This window comes from Vipera berus (assembly GCF_964194415.1).
Source record: "Vipera berus genome assembly, chromosome: 1".
Lineage (NCBI taxonomy): Eukaryota > Metazoa > Chordata > Lepidosauria > Squamata > Viperidae > Vipera > Vipera berus.
Genome location: NC_138202.1, coordinates 113,105,444 through 113,129,902, shown reverse-complemented (window position 1 = coordinate 113,129,902; position 24,459 = coordinate 113,105,444). Strand labels below are relative to the sequence as shown.

General features: G+C 40.3%; 1 protein-coding gene across 1 annotated transcript in view; it reads right to left on the bottom strand.

The window, feature by feature from the left end:
- The window catches only part of IGHMBP2 (immunoglobulin mu DNA binding protein 2), an 82,292-nt gene extending 57,838 nt beyond the window's left edge, over positions 1-24,454 (bottom strand). The window contains exons 1-6 of the mRNA XM_081345982.1: positions 24,273-24,454; positions 19,458-19,627; positions 9,937-10,129; positions 8,917-9,014; positions 2,824-2,987; positions 657-857 (exon numbers count right to left, since the gene is read on the bottom strand). Coding sequence (XP_081202108.1) covers positions 657-857; positions 2,824-2,987; positions 8,917-9,014; positions 9,937-10,129; positions 19,458-19,627; positions 24,273-24,355 — 909 coding nt within the window. The 5' untranslated portion in view covers positions 24,356-24,454. The remainder of the gene's footprint in view (positions 1-656; positions 858-2,823; positions 2,988-8,916; positions 9,015-9,936; positions 10,130-19,457; positions 19,628-24,272) is intronic.
- Positions 24,455-24,459: the final 5 nt, after the last annotated feature.

The window sequence follows — 24,459 nt, the reverse complement described above, 5'->3', positions numbered from 1 at the left end:
AGGGGGGAGCTGATTCCACAGGACTGGCGCTCCCACAGAGAAGGCCCTCCCCCTGGGGGTCGCCAGCCGACATTGTCTAGCCGACGGTACCCTGAGGAGGCCTTCTCTGTGTGAGCGTACTGGGCGATGGGAATTCGTTCCCGGTAGCAGATGGTCCTGCAAGTATCCCGGGCCTAAGCCATGTAGGGCTTTAAAGGTAAGTACCAGCACCTTAAATCTCATTACCATGCACAGGTAATAATAAGTGTGGGGGGGAAACAAAGCAAAATTGAAAGTACTCAGGAAAGAAGGGCGGAGAAAAACTGAGTGAGGAATTTCAATTTGCTCTTAACAATGCTAGAAAACTTGGGAAAAAGAAAATGGAAAGAAAAGACTAGATCCCTAAAGAATCCTGAATAGTCTACAGAATATCCCACTATGTCAGAGTCAGTTACAAAGCTACAGATATTTTTAGTTATAGCCATTCTACCCAACACTGCTTTATATACCTGAGGAGGAGTTTTGGTTCAATTTCAAGATAAGACACATATTCAATCATTTCTGCATAGCACTGTACTTATTCCAAGAATACAATGTCACAAAGAACACTACAGATCCACAATTTATTCTACAGATTGTTTTTAAAAGCTGCTGTAAAAATGTAATACAAGACTTACAAATGCTTGATCAATGTCCTTCCGGATATCTGCTACAATCTGGGCATTATCTCCACGCAACAGGACAGCATCCAGCGAATGGTGCTGTATGGACTCTAGAAGACGAGCTGGGCGACCAAGACGCAGGATCCGCACCTTATGATCAGAGATCCTTTCCACCAAGTTATCAACTGCAATATTAGAGGGAGCACAACAGAGAACCTAGGAAGAAAAATATCTCTTTAAACAGTATTAATTCACTTCACTGAAATAGCTACAGTCCTACAAAGATTCATACCTATAGTTTACAGAAACACTATAAGCATCAAGGGCAAAAGGAAAAGAAAGGAGTTTATTTTATAAGTGCCAGGAAAAGAGATTATTCTCAAGTCAAAGCTGGATCAGGATTTGCCCTGGAGTTTGAAGGACTTTATTATATGTCAGACCTCTGAGCTAAAAGGAACAGTACAAATTCAAAGAATTAAACCAGGATCAAGGAGAAAAGTTACTTTGAGATACTAGTCCCAGCCAAATTTAAGTTCTAAGCTGCCAAGGATCTTTCAGCTTTGTCTTTTTCTTTTATGTCCCTGATGATACCCTTTAATTCCAAAGCTTTACTTCTACATCTCACTGAACCTCAGAAGATCCAGGATCTCCTCTGAGCAGAAACAGTTGTGCTTCAGCCAAGAACATTACTAATAGAGAGATTAGCAGGGAAAATGAAGATTTTTCTAGAAATACAGGTAACCTGGATGAATCTGTAACGCTTCCAAAGTTTTTCCCTTACTTCTAAATGGAAATAAGAATATTATCCATCACAAAGAACCCAAACTGTAAGATAAACATGGTGACTCTTAAAAACGTGTATTCGTGAAATAAAATTATGCATCTTTCTGCTGAGATTTTGACTACCTACATCTCTAAAAATGGAACAAAGACCTTGTATGACCCCCATATCCAATTTTTGATACTGCCAAATGGCCATTCCCTAGAATTTTCCAAGTTTTATATTATAACTAAAATTCCTATACTCAAGACCTAATGTTTTTCTAAATGTATTCTGAGGACAAATGTATAGATTTTAAAATAGCACTGCCACCAACCCAAAATTATTTGTTTCTGTGTTAAGGTTTTATTTTATACTATTATCCTACCTTCTATTATTTCTTTTCCTAGTAGTTTAGTATCTTAAATATGGGACAGGGGATTACTTTATTTGGGTTATTTACCTAGAGATCCAGTTTATTATAAACAATTAAAACTTTAACAATAATATTTTGTGAACAGAGAGCATTGGGAACTGTAGTTAAACAAACACAAAACTCTTCCTCTGAGCACAATAATATTACCATACTGTAGTTTATTTTTCCATAAGGGCTACCAATTATTATTTGTTTATATTTAAAGTTCAATTCCTTTTCTTTTCTTTTCTCTCTATAAAAATTATTCCTTCCCTCTCCCCTCATCCCAAAACCTTTTGGACATTTTGTTAAAAATAGACCAGTTAACTTTTGACTTAAATTATATTAGAGTATCAACCTACTGTTCTTTAACATAAATCCCTTTTAAAATGAAGGATGGAGTTATCAAGCATCCCCATATTTTTATACAGTAACAAATACATCATTCTTGCACATAGCATTCTCTCAAACATTCACATACAATTCCACACAAACCTACGTGCAAGCTTTTCATCAGTTCCAACGCTGTTTTCCCCCAAACATTAGAGCAATTAGTAATGGACAATGCAATTAAGTATTGTCTACACCCAAATATGAGGCATCTTGCCAGCAGTTCATGGTCCCAAAGCCAATTTTCATTTCTCCCCCTCCCCTCACGCCCACTCTGCAATTTTTACACATATGCATTTCTAATACTCTGAGAAAAGCATGATTACCATCTGTATGTATTATGACACTTCCCAATTCACCTGCCACACTGGACTTAAAACACTGAGAAGGTGCTCTAAGCATGAAAGAGGCTGCAGGTCTAGTAAGAACTGTAGGCAATACCCCCTACTCAGCCGGCTACTTCCCGTACCTCATGCTTTAACCAAAGCTGAAATGCACCTCATTCTGAATGGCAAGGTTCACCTTCCATTCTTGCCTCAGAATAGTACGATGGCCACAGGGACCTAAGTTTCCGGCCTAAATAGGCATCTCTTCAGAAAATGTATTCACTCACTCACTTTCAAGCCTTGCTCCACAGCTTGGAGTATTATCTCCACCACAGTTGTTGTCTTGCCAGTTCCAGGTGGTCCATGGATGATAGCAAGTTCCTTCTGTGCCAATGAAAAGCAAACAGCTTCCTTCTGGGAGGCATCCAGGGATTCATTGTAGAACTTCAAAAGCCCTGTAAGCAGCAGGGGCATTTGTTCAGATTTCAGTCTCGCCAAGAACATTTGCAAGAAAGCAAGTACAATACAAATAAGAAGAGGTTGTTTTTGGACACTGACCAGATTTCTCAGCAAAGGAAGCATCCTGATAATTACTAAGAGCAATTCTAAGCCCCCACTGAGGCCTGGCATCTCTCAAGAAAGTTTCTGTTTTACTGCAAATATTTTCAGTCTTTGAAAGAATAACAGATTAATGTGCTTTAACAGCCCATTGCCTTTAACAGTTCCACCACACAGAATACATTCTTACTAGGAAATTCTCTGAAAAAACACAAGACACCTTTATTTCCTAAAAGTCCAAACATTTTAAACACTATGCTGAGCCAAAACCTTAATTATAGCTTTGTACACCAAAGCTTATGTGTTGGACCATAAGAAAGGCTGAGCACCAAAGAATTGAGGCCTTTGAACTATGGTGCAGGAGAAGATTCCTGTGAGTCCCTTGGACTGCAAGGCAATCAAACTAGTCAGTCCTAGAGGAGATCAACTCTGACTGCTCTTTAGGTGGCCAGATCTTGAAGTTGAAACTCAAATACTTTGGCCACCTAATGAGAAGGAAGGACTCACTGGAGAAGAGCCTAATGCTGGGAAAGATTGAGGGCAAGAGAAGAAGGAGATGACAGAATGAGGTGGCTGGATGGAGTCACTGAAGCAGTAGGCGTGAGCTTAAATGGACTCCAGAAGATGGTAGAGGACAGGAAGGCCTGGAGGAACATTGTCAATGGGGTCGCGATGGGTTGGACATGACTTCGCAACTAACAACAACAATGACGTGTAATTAGATGAGCAACAGAGCTTCACAGAACAACTGCTAACAATTCATTAGGCAGAGAAGTAAAAAGAGCAAGAAGCACTACCTTGAAATGGCCAGCTGACAATGCTGGCTGCTGGAAGGATGCAAGGAAAGTACTCTTTAGTCAGTTGGAAAATGTTCCACTGTGTGTGTGTGTGTGTGACAGAGAGGGTGTGTGTGTCCCAGCTAAAACAATGGAGCTGACAGGTATCGATATCATACCTTATTTCTTATTTTCCACAAACCTCATGTTTTAAGTGCTCTGTGCAAGCTTTAAAATAACTACATAAATATCTATAGCTTTATTTCTTAATTCAGGACCACCTGTTTTTTCTTGATGATAGTTGAAGGGGAGGGAGTGAAACTGTTAATTAACACCATGTGTAACATTTCACTTCTCCTTCCAGCATGCATCCCCAACTGGAATGGGAAAAGGGAACTTTCAGAAGACCCTCACTTTTCTAAAAATGTTATATGTCATTTTATCTTTGGGCGTATCTCAGGAATTGATATTATGCCAATGTTGATATTATTGTTGCTATTATCATTATTATACCATTATTATTATTGACCACCCCTCCTCCTCCTTATCCCACCAACTTTTCAATTACAAAGATAAGGAGGCTTTTAGCTTATTTGATGCCAGTATTGCAGGAAGAACCGGAAGAACATTTATTCTCCAAAATCCGGAAGACATCAACTAAAATATAAACAGCAGTTTTATATGTAGGGGAGCAGTTGGTAAGTAGGAGTTCTTCTCATCATTAGTTTGGCAAATGCTATTGGAACGGGCATTTTTAATTTCAGACTGGCAAAAGACACTAAATGGACCATTTAATTCCTCTCTAGCTATTGGAGCTGGCACATCAAAAGGGGCAACAATGCCCCTTTGCTGGATCAGGATGCCAAAAGGTTTTGCATTCTGAATGGCAAGAAAAGAATTCTCTCTCCCAATTTGCTGCTGCTAAGATGCCCGATTGGAATGGCTCTTCTGCAAAGAAGTAGAGAGAGATACTAGCATTACCGTAAAACTGTTTTTCAGGCAGATTTTATTAAAATAATGCAAATAGCAAATTTGTTTAAAACACAAAAAGCAAATTACAGATATTTGTAAAATCATAGTAACAGCAGGTTTTATAATCAATGGTAAAGAATATATTAGAAAGTTATCATCCTAGATGTCTACTTATTTTTACAGATTATCCAAGCCAGGGGTCCCCAATCCCCAGTCCAGGGACTGGTACCGGTCTGTGGCCCATTGGGAACTGGGCTGCGCAAGAGGCGGGCAAGCATGCAAAACTATCCCTTCCCCACCACCACCACTGCTGCCATTCTGTGGAGCTGGAAATGTTGGTGACTGCTGATCCAAGCAACATTTTGTTTTAACCTTTTTTTCTTTTTGCTATGTTTTATAATGTTTTTATTGTTAAAAATGTTACATGCAAAATCAACATTTCTTTTGATACCTAAAAATAAGAATAAGTAAGTCCCCTTTCCACATATAAAATCAACTTTTAAAAATTGTTGTGAACACTTGAACACTTCAACATTTCCATTATTTTAACATGAGCTATAGGGACTTTTCTTTTAAAAAAGCATACTTTTAGTGCATTTTCCATTTACCATACTTATGTTCCACTTCTTGCTGATCAACAAGGCAATATTGCACCCCTTAGCAAAACAGCACAAATGAAAGATTCCAACTCTTGTGACAGCATGAACGAGCTCTGGTTTGTTAGTCATGACTAAGCTACCCTTCAAAAGCCAAAAGTTCTATATATCATGAATGCAAAAGAAGCTTTTGGCTCCATTTGCCATTTTATACTGCATTCTAAGTTATTCACAAGATCAGATTCATTTATCAGCTGACAAATGCAGAATGAGAGAAGGCATGTCAGGCAAGCTGATAAGGTGCCTATTTGCCAAGATGTATGAGTGCAAAAACAATCACTAGAGAAAATTATAATGCATTTGGTATTTTTCTGCAGAACAGATTCAAGGACAGGACAGGGCATCTGTGGTGCCCGAGAGAGATAGGAGCCAGTTTTGGTATAAAGACAGAAGCTTTTTTACCATATTAAGTTAACTGAAAGATTAATTCATGGGACAAATTCTGCATTCATTCACAGCAATGATTCTGCTCCAGTATTTAGACTTCTTATTTTTCACAATTCGCTAAAGGTACAAGCAATTTATAAACTGTCACTTTTATGTTCTTTCAAGCAAAGACTGCAAGTGTTAGGGAAAACAGAAAAAAAGCACATCATGATTTATGTATGGTAAATTAGTTTGGGCTTTTTCTGTGCACCTTCTTTTGGATTTTACTACTTTAATGCTACTAATATTTAAGAAAGTAGACTTGCTTTCAGCTATGGGGCTGAAATTCAGTTACTTCTGAGTGACACCAAGGGCATCTGCACACAGCTATCAGAAAACATAATGCTGAAGAAAGTAACCTATGTACATTTATTTGTGCGTAAGCTTCAGGAAACTGTCTTCAGGCAGCAGTTCACAAAATTGGCTGTTTCTTTTAGGATCCATCCCTTCTAAGAATGTAAGAACTGCTATACAGGACTTAAAGGGCTGCTCGGTCCAGATTGTTGGGGGCAATAAGCTGACTTTGTAATAATGCCGCTTGGGGGGGGGGGCGAAAGCCCTAATAAGCAGGCATATACATAGAATGAAGGCTATTGCTAAGCACATTTGATTTGTGCTTAGATTGTAAGCCACCCTGAGTCTTTGGAGAAGGGCAGGATATAAATGGGATTAAAATAAATAAATAAATAAATAAATCTGTTCCTACTATGGCCGGGGTGTCAAACTGCCGGCCCACGGGCCGGACACGTCATCTAGAAGCCGCGCCCACCCCATTGCCGGCGATGGAAAAATAGTCCCAATACGTCTCTTGACGTCACGTGACATCACGAGTTTGACATGTCTGTACAATGGTAACCTGATGGCTAAGCTAAAGCAGGACAGGAGTACAACGGCATACTTTTCTTTCTGTTTCCCAGTAAACACAATCAAAAGCATCACATTTTTAAGTTTAATACATCAGGATAGAGCGATTCCCCAAAAACTAACTGGAACTATTTAAAACATAGAAGAAAAACCACTCGACCACTGAAAGTAGTCCAGGAGCACCAGTTTGATTGCTTACGCTAGCCTTTACCACAGGGGAAAACTCATACAAAATTGACTCGTGGACTTCAACTCCCAGAATTCAACTCCCAGAAGCTGTGCTGGCTCAGGAATTCTGGGAGTTGAAGTCCACGAGTCATAAAAGAGCCAAGGTTGCCTACCCCTGTTCTAGTTGGTTGGAATTCAGTGCGATCAAATGATTGCAGGATATGGTGAAGAGAAAAGAGGCTTTCTGCAATCACCTGCTGTCCTTGATTCCTAAAGCCAGCAGCACTCTCTCACCTCACCTCTGAGAGTTGAATAGGTGGGACAAAAAGACATCTCAGTACAAAAAGAGAATCTGACAAAAATAGAGACGAGCAGCACAAAAATTATCAGAATTTTTCTGACTTTACAGGGATGCCTAAGTTTTGTTGTTGTTTTTTTCCTGCAGAAGCAGAACATTTTGGGGAAAGTGGCAATAGCACCGATATGGCTGTGCTGCTCAAAGGAAAATGCTGACCTCTGGTGGTTACCAACTGTCTTTATACATATGATTCCCAAATTCTAGGTTTCCCTATTTTGAGATTTCTGGCTGTTTGCTTTTAAATGTAGGTGAGTTTCTAAAAGTATTCTCTCTCTCTCTCTTCTATTCAGAATAGAATAACCCAAGTCCCAAGTCATTCTGTGTGTTTTTTCTGACATACTAACTAGCCTTTATATAATTGGCCTTTAAATACTATATATTCAGTAGGTTCACACAACACTAAACAAACCACTGTGTTCCATTATTACATACCAGAAAGGAGACATTATACGCTGTGACTTTTTCTCACAAACAGGTTTGCTTAATTATTTATTCAAAATGACTTATATAGCCACCTATAATTTTTGAGGACAGATAAGTTGTTTCGCTCAAGTATTTCATTGTAACTTAATGCATTATAATTAAGTATATTATTATGCTTTCTAACAATAGGAATTGTGTCTACCAGCACAATTGGGTTCTTAATAAATGGAAACAGAAAAATCAAGAGACAGTTTATGAAATGTTGAACATTATCTGCACAAGATCTATAAAGAGAAATGGAGAGTAGACGGAATGAGTGAGGGATGGACATAATCTGGGGTTTGGATTATGAGTATGAGAGAGGTGATAATAAGCAAAATTGGAAAATGCAGTATGACTTTATACCAAAGCAGGAGAGGCACACACAAGCAGATTGGATTGAGAAATGTATAAATGTGAAAAAGCAAGTTTAGACACTTGATTTAAAGGAAGTAGATTATAAATAAGTTTGAAATATGGAATGCTTTTTATGAATATGGAGTTGAAGATTTGCTGCTGAATGCAATAAAAGCAATGTACTGTATATACTGAGACTAAGGCATAAATGAAAATAAATGAGAAATGCTTCAGGAACAATACCGGAGCAAAGACTAAGGTAATTGTGTTCAACTAGGAAAATGCAGGAAACAGTTAAAAGTTACACCTAAATGGTGAAAAGCAAAACAAATGGACAAATTTATGTGTCTTGCTAGAATGTTTACTGAAGGTGGAAAAGCATATCTATTCAGAAACACTGTGCTTGGGATCCCACATTGTGCCTTGCAGGATGTGAGAACCTAATCAACAACTGATTTTATCATTTTGATAAATGAATAAACATTTCTGTTTTTGCTGTAAAGATCTATAAAGACAATACACAACAATACTTGCCCAGATATAAATGCTTGCCCTCTATGACATAAATATTTATATTTGTGTAATGTATGCCAGGTCAGTGCAAAAAGGACCAAACAAAGAAAACAAGGTTCATTTGTATCTTTTCTTCAAAAGGCAACACAGAGGGCAAGAGAGGAAGACTTTTTAGGGACACCAGTTGTGGATTAAATCAGACATATACTGAATAACTTCTTCAGTTCCAGGGATTTTTCACCATTCATTAAAAAAAGAGAGAAAGAATTCTTACTTGTATCACTGGCACTACTAGGTTCAGAAGAACAAAACAGCACATCAATAAGATCAGATGCTGGACCAGACCCATAGTGATTAAGTGTATTTAAAGCCCTTTCAAAGAGAAGAAAATAAAAGAACTGAATCTTAAAGACGACCCCTTCAAAACTTATGAAACAATACCAAGCAATAATATCTTAAATAATTACAAATGTTGTGTGATCAGCTTGAAATGACATATCGTAGTCTCAGAACCATAATCAAACTTCCCAGGAACTTAGTATTATCAGTCTATAAAGTTAAATTAACTTCTCTTCCACTAACTCAGACATGTCAAACACAAGGCCGGATCTGGCCCGTGAAGTGGTTTCATGTGGCCCGCGAAGCCATCCTGGAAACGGTGAGGGAACGGCCCCCACTGCCTTGGCCCTGGCCCAGAGACCCTCCTTCCAGAGACCCTCAGATCTGTCCCACTCCTGCCCAGGCCCCCATAGGCACCCTTGATGCGAACTATGTAGAGCTGGCCACGCCCACCCAGTAGGCCACGCCCACCCTGGCCACACCCACCCGGCCCCCTGAGGGTAACCGCAATGCTGATGCGGCCCTCAATGAAATTGAGTTTGACACCTCTGCACTAACTCCTTCATTCAGGGCTGAAAAAAACTTCTAACCAGATGCCAATTTAACCCAATAGGCACATAGGATGTGGAGCCTACTTGTTTCATCATTTGCACAAGTAAAAGGCCCAGATTATAAACATATGTTGCCAAAATAGGCATTATAAAGTGCTCTGTATGACAAAAATGCAGCAGCCAATAAACTACTGAACAAAAAACAGAGAAACGTTCATGAACCTAGGAAAATGAGGCTATCATTCAAAATCTCAATGCAATGGAGCAAATGGAAAGATATCTCCCAGCTATAGCTCACATAACTGTTTTCCTTACTTCCTTTCAGAATTCTGGTTATTAAATAAAGATTTTTTTTATCCCTTAAGACATAAAAGTTCCATAATCATCCTTTTATAGTAGTTTACCTTTTGAGTCTATTGTATGTAACATCATTGGCAAGTTTCAACAGACAGTACAAATTCTCCTGATCTAAATTTGTAAGGTTATTCTGAGGCTCATCAATTGCGATTGTAATTGAATTGGAGGCCGTCCGGGTGACAATTCCTGTGCATATCTGATTATTTTGTCCAGCTGCTTCATAGAGTCCCACTATGTCACCTGCAGAAGATAAATGATGACAAGAATAAAATTAGAATACAGAAAAGATACCTCACATAAAAGCAAAGGAATTACATCTGAATTATATCTGAAGAAACCACAACTATATGAAGCTCATCATTCCTCCAGCAACCAAGAGGAATAAATCAACAATAGAGACAACTAGAGGTGAACCATCTGAGTTAAGTCATTGTGGTAAACAATATATTGATTCTCATTCAATCAAATATTGATCAGACAGCTCAAGCAAGACCCAAAACTGAAATGGGAGAAGACTATAATGCTGATAAGAGAAAACTTACCAGGCATAATAAATTAATACACAATTTTATTTTTTATTTTATTTTTTATTTTTATTATTGGGACTTATATGCCGCCCTATCTCCCGAAGGACTCAGGGCGGCTAACAACAATAACATACAATAAATACAGAAGTTAAGATAAAATTAAAATTAAAGGCCTCTGTACAATAAATTAAAATTAAAATTAAAATAAATTAAAAATTAGAGTTAAAAAATTAAAAACATAATTAAAATCCCTGTCAGTCCAGGTCAGCCAGGTGGAAAAGGAGTGTTTTGAGGCCGCGGCGAAAGGACTGGAGATCTGGGGCCATCCGAAGCTCATGGGGGAGCTGGTTCCACAGGGCTGGCACTCCCACAGAGAAAGCACTCCCCCTGGGGGTCGCCAGCCGACATTGTCTGGCCGACGGTACCCTGAGGAGGCCTTCTCTGTGTGAGCGTACTGGGTGATGCGAATTCGTTCCCAGCAGCAGATGGTCCTGCAAGTATCCCGGGCCTAAGCCATGTAGGGCTTTAAAGGTAACTACCAGCACCTTAAATCTCACCCGGAGGGCAACCGGTAACCAATGCAGCTCACGCAGGAGGGGTGTAATATGGGAGTATCGGGGTGCTCCCATCACTACCCGTGCAGCCGCACTCTGCACCAGCTGAAGCCTCCGGGTGGTCTTTAAGGGTAGCCCCATGTAGAGAGCATTGCAGTAATCTATACAGGAGGTAACGAGTGCGTGGGTGACTGTGCGTAGGGCATCTTGGTCCAGAAAGGGGCGCAACTGGCGTACCAGGCGAATCTGGGCAAATGCCCCCCTAGCCACAACTCCAATATGATCTTCAAAACTGAGTCGTGAATCCAGGAGGATGCCTAGATTGCGTGCTCTATCAACGGGAGGTAACATCTCTCCTTATAACCAAAGATGGAACCTCTTGGACTAAACGAGATGCCGGTATGTAAAGCCACTCAGTCTTGGCCGGGTTGAGCCGGAGCCTGTTCTTTCCCATCCAAATCTGTACCGCTTCCAGGCAACGGGACATCACATCGAGGGCATCACTGGGTTGGTTCGGGGTGGAGATGAAAAGCTGGGTATTTAAGGTAATGTCAAAGCAAATGTCTAATATAGCCTAAATAGGTAGCCTATAATATGATTCTAGCATACAGAATATATCTAAGTTAGAAAAAGCAAAAATATATTTCATATAACAAGATAAATTTGGCAAAATTACAAGATCAGAGTATTGCAAAAGAAATAATCTAGGGGTCAGAGATTTTAGAGAAACTGCTGAGAATGCTGATTTGGGTAATTGATTACTTGGTGACAAAATTTAATGAATTGTTTCCAGATCTAAAACCTATGGATAAGAATATTGACTATGCAAATAGAGTGTTTACTTCATGAAGATACAAAGACTGTGAGAGATTGATACATTGTGTCAACATTTCCCACTACGCGCATAAGAGACAAATTTATTTGAAAGAATTGTGAGTTACAAGAAATAAACTAAGAAGGAAATAGTGATGTTATTTCAAAATATCACCAGGATAAGCTACATTAAAGGAAACAGTTCCAAGCAACTAAATAAGAAATAAGTGAAGGGTTACTCTCAAATTAATTATTTAAATCATTCAATTTTTTTCCTTTTTTGGGGGGATATTTCTATTTTTCAGGAAATGAAATGCCTATGTTTCCTTTTTTGCTGTAATTTTGTATTTTAACTTTCTATCTTCGAAATTATAGATAGACAGACAGACAGATGGGGGGAGAAGGGGGGGAGCCAAGGCAAGATCCACTGGCGCATAAAATGGGAGTTATCAAAACCCTACACCACCGACCTGAAGGCCTGCCTACCAAGCTAAGATGGGAAAGAAAAAGGACCAAAACACATCAAGGAAGCCCTCAGAACTTGTGGCCATCCCAAGTGGACCTTCATCAAATCCCTAAAAAGACCCAGCAGGAGCTCCTCCATAACAGACAAAGAAGAGAACAACAAACAAAGCAATGTTGTCATTGCATACGTTGCAGGAATATTGGAAAAGCTCAGGAGGATCTTCAGCCAACACAACATATGTGCACGCTTTAAATCCCAAAATACATTAAGACAGAAGCTTGTCCACTCCGAGAATAAAACATCTAGACACAAACTGAGCGAAGTGGTATATGCAGTACAATATAGTGAGCCACGTGCAGATCTGTACATTGGGGGGGGGAAACCACTTCATAAACCACATGGCATAACATAGGAGAACGAACCCATCAGGACAAGAGTCAGCAGTCCATCTGCATTTAAAAGACAAAGGCCACTCTTTTGAAGGCAGCAAAGTCCACATTTTGGACAGAGAGGACCGCTGGTTTGAAAGAGGGGTCAAAGAGGCCATCAATGTCAAAACTGAACAGCCCTCTCTCAACAGAGGGTGAGGGATATAACATCATCTAGCTCCAGTCTACAACACAGTCTTTTTAGCAGTTCCATTTGCACTACTCAGGTGATCCTGATGACACAGATAAACCTCCAGGTGGCCTCAATGACTCTCTAAAAGAATGCAAATGAACAGCTGTCTGCAAGGAGGATAAATCCTTCCATTCCCCACCATCCAGTCAGAGCTGAAGAAGCTTCTTGGATGAGAAGCGAAAGGTCTTCAAAGAAAAGCAAGAAAGTCCAGCTGCCTCTTGAAAAAGCACCTTTGGGACAACCATGACCTGGATGACTGAGAATCTCCGTAGACATATAACTGTAGGCACAATTTAGGGAAAATGGATACACAAAAATTTAAAGACAAAATTCGTTGTATAAAAGGCTTCCAAAAATGATGCAGGCTAAAAGATTACTTAATACACTGGGAACTATGAATACCCAATCAAATGGATTTACATATTCTCGAAACAGAACTTCTTACTTAAAAATGGATTACTTATTGGCTTCTAAATTCTATGTCACATTCAACAAGCTGCAATGCGGCTATTTGTAGGTCAGACCATGCACAGGTGAACCTAAAGTTGAAATGGGATAACATGCCTTACACTCTTGCCATTTCAATTCTAACTGAATCCTTAATCAAGCCATAAAACAAAACCTCGGGTACTAAATCATTATTTAAAGAAAGTTATGCAAAACAAATATCTATTGCAAAAAAATGTATTGACCTTTATCCTGTTTCTTTGGGGGCAACTCAAGGCAGTGCTCATCTCTATTGCTTTTGCCTCCTATTTTCCCCATAACAGCAGTGTCAGTTAGATTGGTCAGGCTGAGAAAAAGTAATTGGCCCTAAAGTCATCCAGCTGTCTTTCACGTCTAAGAAAGAGGTAGTTTAATATATAGTTTACATGTTGTAGGAATACTGTAGCATAGTGAACCATCATTTGACAGGATCCAGAGAGACTATACAGTATTTGTTTCATAAAGGATATCAACACACAGGGAATGTGGAAATTATCATAATGTGTAAAGAGACTACAAACTTTTGATACTAAACTGGTGCAGTGCCAATCAAAATGCAATAGCAATTAAGATAAGGTTTAAAGATGACTGAATTGTACAGAAAAATAGGCAAGTATCATACTCTTTATTTGCCTGACCATCCTTTTGCTATCTTTCATAAAGTTCTAATGTACTCCAAAAAAAAAATTAGATAAGATTTTTCAGTGCAGACTGTAATCTGTTGTGATGAGACTGAAAGTAGGTCAGGTCCAAAGGATTCATCAATTAGGCATCAAGAGAATCCAGGCTTTCATAAGAAAATAAACTGTATGTAAAACAATAATAACTTATTAAACATCGCAAGACACAAAGGAGGCAAAACTGTCAATCATTACCAAGTGATATTGCTACCCATCTCAGGAGAATCCACTAAAATTAACTAGGACACCTTATATTCCTTTTAACTCTTTCCAAGGTTTCTCGTTTTAAATCCCAGTGGGCGCTAATATTCCAGCCCAGAGCTCCGAAGAGCTCCAATGGGATGGCAAATCCACACAAGACATTTTGCCACTGGGGAGCCCTTTATCCATGGTCAAAACCTGAATACACAATAGAACTCTTTGGATAAACAAAGCTTGATATAAGTTGCAATCCCCCTCTTTTTTTTAATTCAAAGAAGTAAAAGCAGAAGGAAAACTCCAGCCCCAGAACTGAAACCCACAGCTTTAGGAGGCCATTCAGAATCAGTTACTTTAGGCCAGGGGTAGGCAACCTTGGCTCTTTTTATGACTCGTGGATTTCAACTCCCAGAATTCCTGAGCCAGCTGGCTCAGGAATTCTGGGAGTTGAAGTCCACGAGTCATAAAAGAGCCAAGGTTGCCTACTCCTGCTTTAGGCTCTCTGACTAGCATCATCCAGAAAAAGGAAAGCTTTCCAGAAAGCCCTGGAATGATGCTAGAAGCCATTCTCGGCAGATATCATAAATATTTTAAGACACTGATACAGACATTATAAAGGTAAAGGTAAAGGTTCCCCCGCACATGCGTGCTAGTCGTTTCCGACTCTAGGGGCCGGTGTTCATCTCCTTTTCAAAGCCGAAGAGCCAGCGCTTGTCTGAGGACGTCTCCGTGGTCATGTGGCCGGCATGACTAGATGCCAAAGGCGCATGGAACGCTGTTACCTTCCCACCGTAGTGGTCCCTATTTTTCTACTTGCATTTTTACGTGCTTTCGAACTGCTAGGTTGGCAGAAGCTGGGACGAGTAACAGGCGCTCACTCTGTTACCTGGCACTCGGGATTCGACCCACCAAACTGCCAACCTTCTGATCGACATGCTCAGCGTCCTAACCCACTGAGCCACCGCGTCCCTATACAGACATTATACTTATATGTAAATGTAAGAAATGTATGAAACATATACATTCTTACATGCCATTCCCATTTAGGTTAAAAAAAACAACAACCCACCAGTATCCACTATGTTCACCAGTTTAGAATATATTTTGTTCCGGAAAATAACCAAATGTCAATACTGATTAGCTCAATTGTTTAAATATAAGCTGTGGGGCATCTTTCATCATAACAATTTTAATGTACAATGTCACGATTCAATTAATCTATTCTCCTTTAAGCCATAAGAAATGCCATCGCAAGTTCACACAACATTATCCTCCACATGTATCTGATTTATTCATGACAAGAAAAAAAATGCAATTCTGCCTTATTGAACCCAAAGTTGGAGGTTCACCCCCCTCCCCCAGCAATTCTGAATCTAACAGAATATGTGCCTTTAGCATATATTTTCATCTTAGAATATTTGCCCCTCAGAAACAGCCTGTCTTGAGCGGATGTGCTTTTCACTGGAGCTCTTTTCAAAGAACATCTTTGTCTAACTCTGCCCATATCTATTCTAAATAGCATTTTTTTAAAAAAGACAAACATTATTCTCGTGATTACTACTATGAAACACAGTACAGTATGTATCAATGCTGAGGTATTAATTCAAGTATGGAATTAATCAGCAGTCCCAACTGTCTGTGGCAAGGGAAAACAATGCCAGGAGGGTCTTAAATCTCCTTTTTAAACAAAAAGTACAAAATACTCTTGAGATTCAAAACAGATCCAGATTGAAAAATATGGTTAGAACCCATTGTTTTACAGGCTGCTCAAGGAAGAGAAAGTGTGTGTGTGTGTGTGTGTGTGAGAGAGAGAGAGAGAGAGAGAGAGAGAGAGGGAGGGAGGGAGGGAGGGGAGAGAGAGAGAGAGAGAGAGACCATTAATGCAGTACTGTGTACATACTAAGTAGCATTCTTAGTGACTGCAACATAATGGAAAAACGTTTAATAAAGCTCTTGGAGAATGGTACTTTTTAGGCTACAGTCATTTGATTCATAAAATGCAATAAACCTTATAATGTTTGGGTTTTAGCTTCTGAACCAGTCACTGTGTTTGGTAAACCATGATTTCTGGCTTAAAATTTTATTAAAATTATGTTTGAACTAGGCAATTAATACAAACCATGCCTTAACATGATGTGAGACCAGCCAAGCAAGAAGGAAGGAAGATAAAGGCTCTTTTTCAAAAACAAGTCAGAGAAAGGGTATGATTCAAATATTTACTCAGAAATTAATCTTATTGAATTTATAAGCCTTTTTCTTAAGTGAGCGGATGCAGAACTATGACGAAATTACTTTACAAATATGTGAAAATCAGATTCTAGGAATGAGCCTCTATTAACATTGTACATTGTTTCATTATGAAATATTGAGTTTCTAACAAGAACAGCTGCCCATATAAAATAAAAGCCTAAGTTAGAAGTTAAGACCCATAGCTCATTTATTTTCTCAGACTAATACAAAGTACAGTAGTGTAAGCTAAAGAAAAAGTCTTTTATATTAGTCAGCATAGACTGTTTGCTACTGTATTTTTGTAATTTACTTGGAAACAATAATACTTTTTTTGGTTTCCCGGCAAAAAATCCAGTAATCTAAATTAACCAGCGTTCTGGAGGTCTTCCTCAACCTAGTTTTCATTTTAAAAAAAACTTATAAAAAACCTTGGAAGATTTTAATTTTTAAAAAAAACCAAATATCAGAACGTTACAAATAAAATGGAAAACAATGGAAAGAATTCATTAAAGAAAAGAAGTACTTGAGAATCAGTGCCTGATTCTGCTAATTTAGATGGATACATCTATATTGTTTTCATGAAAATGATTTGCTGTTGCCTTCTTCAACCCCCCCTTCTGTCTAGGAATGTTTTGTTAGTCTTCTGCGTGAATACTAACCAGGATGATTCTGAAATCAGCCAACGTTGTCTAAATGCTCCCTCTTGGAATTATGAGTTATAGCAATATAAAAAAAATCTCAAAAAGTCTTTGTAGCTGAGCTTGAAATGCCTGCTGAGAAATCCAGGCCTCCATAAGATTACATTTATAGTATATGCAAATAGATTTTAAACAGATTGCTCATTGCAAGAAGCCCTCCTAAGAAATAAAGTGGATATGGAGCAGAAGCACATATATTCAGGGATAATCACACTGTATTCTTTCATGAGCTATTGGCTGAGACACATATCTTAGTTGGCCTCACAAAAGAGCATCTAACTTTTGAGGTGGCAATACTACCAGATTAATGGGAGGGTGAGAACTGTGTTTTCCCAAAAACAAGACCCAGTCTTATATATTTTTTTGTCTCAAAAAGAGGCATTAGGTCTTATTTTTGGAGGATGTCTTACCTTAGGACCGCTGCAGCCAGGCCTCGCATGCCCTGACACCAGTCACGCTGCTGCTTGACTTCTTCAGCAGCCCCTTGCCAGCACTTGCAGCCGGATGCCATGTGGTGCTGGTGCCACCGGTTGTGGAAGGACGCTGCATGGTGGTTCACATTTGTGCTGCTGGTCATGGCAGGATGCCACGCGGTGCTTTAGGCCATTTGCAGGAAGCTGCATGGTGCTTCAGGCCATTGCTGCTGGTCTTGGCAGGACACCGCACGGCGCTTTGCTCCATTGCCGCCAATCACGTCAAAGCACTTGCAGCCGGATGCCATGTGGTGCTTTGGGCCATTTGCAGGAGGCTGCATGGTGCTTTGGTGGCAACGGTGTGATGAGCACCATGCAGCCTCCTGCCGTGAGGAGCAGCAATAGTGCAACAACCCACACAATGCAACAAGTGTCAGGGTATAGGAGGTCTACCGGTAAGGTAAGTGGTTGCGGGGTACCTGTGGCAGCTCCACCCCCCTACGCCTGCCCTAGCTTTTAGGCGTGCACCTCATCCCAAAACTAGAGCTTATTTTCAGGGTAGGGCTTATATTAGGCCCACCCCTAAAAATCAAGCTAGGGCTTATTTTCAGGGTAGATCTTACTTTCGGAAAAACACAGTATAAAGGCAAAATGTAAAGGTTCCCCTGCACATGCGTGCTAGTCGTTTCCGACTCTAGGGGCCGGTGCTCATCTCCGTTTCAAAGCCGAACAGCCAGCGCTTGTCTGAGGACGTCTCCGTGGTCATGTGGCCGGCATGACTAGACGCCAAAGGCGCACGGAACGCTGTTACCTTCCCACTGTAGTGGTCCCTATTTTTCTACTTGCATTTTTACGTGTTTTCGAACTGCTAGGTTGGCAGAAGCTGGGACGAGTAACAGGCGCTCACTCTGTTACGCAGCACTTGGGATTCGACCCGCCAAACTGCCGACCTTCTGATCGACAAGCTCAGCGTCCTAACCCACTGAGCCACCGCGTCCCTTCTAAACACAGTATATCTCAGATTAAATGAAATCAGAAACTTTACTACTGCCATTGACAACCTTGAGACCATCTCCAAATTACTCTGTCTTTGTACTGACAAAAGTCATCGTGACAAAAGGCAACAATCTGACAAGTTCAATGTGAAACAATCAGATATGTCAGCACTCCAGAAAAGGGCAGGTCAGGAAGCAAAGGCAACAAGGGCTACTGGGACTCTATTGTTGTATGGTAAAATACCAGAATCTTGAAAGCCAGCCAGAGGTGGCATTCTTCCTCTTTTTTACCACACACAATCAAGGCCTGGTTATTTTGAATTTCTTTCTCCTGCTTCCTCTTTTCCCAGAACTGAGTTTTCATTTACTTTGCCTTTTGTAATAGTAAGGATTTATTAAACTTCTTTACCACTCAGTCCACAACAGCTCTGGGTGGCTTACAACAATGAAACAAATATTACAATCAAGATAAAAGTTGGCAAGTGCAGTAAAGCTTCCCGCCCCCAAATTTTAATTTTAATTACGTGAGCGTTGCAGGAAAAAGATTTATTGCTCATTCTTCTACTGTAAATTGTCAAAGCTGACTTGAATCCTGCAAAGTCCCTATCGCTGTCCATCAGACATATTATATTTGTGATAATAGACTGCTTTTCTTGGGTGATTACGTTTTTAAAACAATGCAAAATATACGCTGCTAATAACTCCATGTGTGAATTAAAAAAAGGCTAGTTTTATCATTGTTTGATGTGACAGCTGTAATTCGAAGACTCTGAAATCATTACAGTTTCAGAAATAACCTATCACATCATGAAGGTCTATCTTCCAATATCTAAAGCTATTGTAAAGCCTTTTACAATAAACTTTCAAAAATTAGCACTGTTTACTTACCAGGCCCAAAACTATTGGAAGGCAGCTCTGTGTCTGAGCCATGTTTTCGAGACTGTAAAGTTACAAGCAGATGGCCATATAGCCCAGTTTTTTGACAATGTATTTCGAGTTTCAGTAAGCAAACTCCTCTACGCTGCAGCTCTTTCAGGGAGATTCCTTCTTGCCATGCTCTGAAAAAGATCATGCAAAGAGAAAAACCAGGCCCTGGTTAATTAGATGCCACCTGAGGAGCTAAATCATACTGTCACCCTCTTTGCCTCCATCCAGACAGAACATTGGTGGACAACAAAAAACATCTCCATATACATATTACTGTTATTTATTTTAAAGATGTATATAGGCACTCATCTTAAACAATTCTGGGTGACTTGCAACACTGTAACAAGTCTGCTTCAAACCTCCAAATATGTTGAACTAGATTCTAGGACATTCATAATTTCCATTTGGAGGACATCAAATTAGATAAAACCTTGCAATATCTCCACAATATTTCATATTTGTGCATTTTTGATGGCCCATTTAGCATTTGGCAATTTCAAGACTGCTCGTTTTCTTGTGCCATAATATCTTGCAGATGCTAAACTCTGAAGGAATCATGGAGCAAATCAAACTAGTTTCTAACTCTTATACCTATGTTTAGCAGGGATGCATCAGATTTTGGGATGGGGAAAACTATATATATATATATATATATGGATCTTTGGTTATTCGGGTTTTTCCCCGCGTAGAACTAAAGTTGTAGGCACAACGTTTCGACGGAATCCCATCCGTCATCATCAGGCTGGTGGCTTTAGCTTCCTTCTTCTGGGAGAAGCATGTGGCTGTTTGTTCCTCTTTTTTAAACTGCCAGAGGGGGTGTGTTCTGTGGAGGTGTGCTCTGATTGGGTGGGGGACCAAGTGTGTTCTGATTGGGTGGGAACACACTTGGTCCCCCACCCAATCAGAGCACACCTCCACAGAACACACCCCCTCTGGCAGTTTAAAAAAGAGGAACAAACAGCCACATGCTTCTCCCAGAAGAAGGAAGCTAAAGCCACCAGCCTGATGATGACGGATGGGATTCCGTCGAAACGTTGTGCCTACAACTTTAGTTCTACGCGGGGAAAAACCCGAATAACCAAAGATCCACATACAAATACCCGCGAAAACCTCAGAAAACATATATATATATATATATATATATATATATATATATATATATATATATATATATATATATATATACACACACACCGTATATACTTGAGTATAAGCCGACTCGAATATAAGCCGAGACCCCCAATTTCACCCCCAAAAACTGGGAAAAGTTGTTGACTCGAGTATAAGCCGATCCGCCGTTCTGCAAGCCTCCGCCGCTGGCGGAGGCTGGATCCACGCTCAGCAAGCCTCTGCCGCCAGCAGAGGCTCGATCCGCCATTTTGCAAGCCTGAATACACAGGAATACCCTGTGTGGCCGCGGCTCCACGCTGCTATTCGGGGCCCGCGCGTTCCCCGGGCAAATCGCGGCACCCAGCAGGCGAGGAAACACGCCCGCTCCAGTCGCCCCCCCTTCCCTCAGGAGACGCGAAGCAAGTGACCGCCTGGAGCTTACCGAGGACTTGCGCGCGGCCGAGGCTTCGGTGCTTCCAGGATCGCGCGCACCTCTCCCAAGCCGCCGCCGTCCGGAGACCTGCCGAAGTTTGGGGAGGTTTGGGGAGGTGCGCGCGCACCTCCCCAAACCTCCCCAAACGTCGGCAGGTCTCCGGACCTCCGCGCCCTGCCTGCCTGCTTCTTTCCGCTGCGGAAAGAAGCAGGCAGGCAGGGCGCGGAGGAACGGAGACCTGCCGACGTTTGGGGAGGTTTGGGCGCCTCCCCAAACCTCCCCAAATGTCGGCAGGTCTCCGTTCCTCCTGCCGACGTTTGGGGAGGTTTGGGCGCCTCCCCAAACCTCCCCAAACGTCGGCAGGTCTCCGTTCCTCCTGCCGACGTTTGGGGAGGTTTGGGCGCCTCCCCAAACCTCCCCAGGTCTCCGTTCCTCCGCGCAGACCTGCCGACGTTTGGGGAGGTTTGGGCGCCTCCCCAAACCTCCCCAAACGTCGGCAGGTCTCCGTTCCTCCTGCCGACGTTTGGGGAGGTTTGGGCGCCTCCCCAAACCTCCCCAGGTCTCCGTTCCTCCGTGCAGACCTGCCGACGTTTGGGGAGGTTTGGGCGCCTCCCCAAACGTCGGCAGGTCTGCGCGACGTTTGGGGACGTTTGGGGAGGTCCCTTTCTGTCAAATTATAAACTATAATCTGCTAATACATGGGGGTCTCCAGAGATTCCACTCAAGACTTCTGTGGACCCTGAATGGCTGAAGGACTGGCATTATACATTCCCATTGCCCATCTAAGCAGCCTGTCAAAAGAGTTGCCACTTTTGTCACATATTCTCCCATTTTTCTTTTTCAGCTGAATATTTCACACTAGGGACAAATTACATATTTCTTAATATCAGAAAATGAACAATAATTCAAAAAGGTCACAAATTTAAGGAAGAGATAATTTTTAGACTTCAACAGTTTTTAATGTATATGTATATATTTAATTTGGCTATATTAAAACATGTACTTATTGCATTTCTCCAGAAATCAATTGCTAGATATTCCTGCATTCTTATACTTTATTGTCTAATAATGCAATGGCAGTTGCTCAAAGTCACCCCCTCTACCCAATGTTATCTTTAACATTTCATTTATTTATTGAAGTTATATTCTATCACAATATATTGATTCTTGTTAACATATTGTGCAAACCCAAACAGCAGTAATTTATTCATAATTAAACAGACTACAGATTTTTACAAAGTGTGGATCAAATATACTGGTGTAACTAGAAAAAATATTCCATTACTAGCTATAAGCATTGAGATATTACCATGTTGAGGATGGGAAGAAATCTTAATCATATCTCAGAGCCATTTGCTTTCTAAAAGTTCACTTCAGGGCCCACACTAAGCAACAAATGAAGTATTGTCTCAATTACAATCCCTTAAAGATCACCTGGGCCAATTTAAATAGGATTTTGTCCAGGTGTTGAGATTGCTTTGATCATTTTGGTGGATGATTTATGCTGGAAGGTAGATGGGGGCAAGTACAACTATTCCAATTTTTCTGGACCTGTCAGTATCTTTTAATACCCCTGACTGTAATAACCTTCTTGGCTACCTGGGTAGGCGTTGCAGTGATCCTGACCCTTCCTCTCAGGATATGTCCAGATAAGTAGTGTTGGGAGACTACTATTTGATACATAAATTGTTGACCTATAGAAAATTGTTGACCTCCCAGCGGGAGGGCGTTCTCTGTGGGCGCGCCAGACCTTTGGAACTGTTTACCGGTGGAGCTCCGGATGGCTCCCGACCCTTCACTCCTTCTGACGTGACCTAAAAACATACTTATTTGAACAAGCCGGCCTGGTCTGATGGGTTTGGGTTTTTTTAATATTAACTGTATTAATTTTATTGGAATTGGGCTGTATTATTTAATTCTTTTTTTAACTTTTGTACGTTGTATTTTTACTGTATTTGCCCTGTACACCGCCCTGAGTCCTTCGGGAAAAGGGCGGTATAGAAATTAAATTATTATTATTATTACTATTATTATTATTATTATTATTATTATTATTATTATTATTATTATTATTATTATTATTATTATTATTATTATTATTATTAATTATTATTAAAACCAGAGCATTCTACCTTTCCTCTAAGCTGTTAAACACATACATGAAAATGCTGGCAGTCCTTCAGAACTTTGGAGTAGAATTCATTAGTGTGCTGTTAGCACCTACTTTATTGCTCCCTAGCAATGTTGCTGCAAGACAGAAATCAGTGACCTTGAACACTGCCTAATTTCAGTAATGTGATGGATGAAGAACAGAAAAAGTTGAAATCAAAAAGTGAGGTGAAGCCTGTTTTATTTATTCTCTGGGCTCTTAGAAAAAAAGCCATATCCAGTCAAAAGAAAGTGACACTGTATTCAATGCTTTACTATAGGTACAGGACTTTTTCCTCTTACTTCTTAGCTAATGTTATCCTAATTACCTGCAGCTGTTATGATTTAGAGAACACATTAATCAGCAACTTCCAAGCAGCCCATATGTGACACCAAAATTATATTTAAGTTCTTCAAGAACCTGGATTTTATGTCTTAATGAGTACTTTTAAATTATTAGTTTATTCATAAGTGCTTTCAACTCTGCTATCTATAGAGCTAGCTGCTAGAAGGTACTGGGTTCACACATCACAAAAATCCATGCTACAATTGTCTGGATTAACATACTTTGTAAATCAGTCATTATGGCTGTTTTTTTATTGTTTATCACAGTTTTTGTTCTGTCATTCTGGTCAACCGATCAGCAATAGCCTATAGTTATTTTGAAGTAAATATCACACAGGTTTATAAAATTTATATAAGCAACGTTTACTATGGTGTTTATCTACTATTAAATATGTGTACTTACACAAATATTTCTAATAGACTCAATTCTTCAATGGCAGATTTGCTTAACGGTTTCAAGTCTTCAGTTATAAGGCAGGTGATGCAGATACTCTAATATCGAATATAGTAATAGCAAAGCTAGGTCAACCTGCTGTCCTTACCTGTTTTTGCCCTAGTAAATGACTTTAAGCCAGGTGGTTAACCAGTACTGGCTAGCAGCAATTTAGACTTAGGAAGCAGATATTTGAATGAGCTTCTTTACAAAGGTCAAAATATATAATTTAAGCCATTGCTTTAATTAATACATTCATTTTTTCCCTATGGGGAATGCTGAGCTGCCCCGCCTAGCCGAAGGATACCTTGCTTCCGAAATTTCGGCCTCTCTTTCCTCCTTTAGCAACTCCATTTGCCGGGACACAAACTCTTCCACCATCGCCGCCATTGCTGCCGGCTTCAGCAGATGCCTCGAGAAGCCCCGTTCTGGAGAAGGCAACAGGCAACGATGTGCCGACCACGGCCCTTTAAAACCTGGCTCTCATTGCCCGA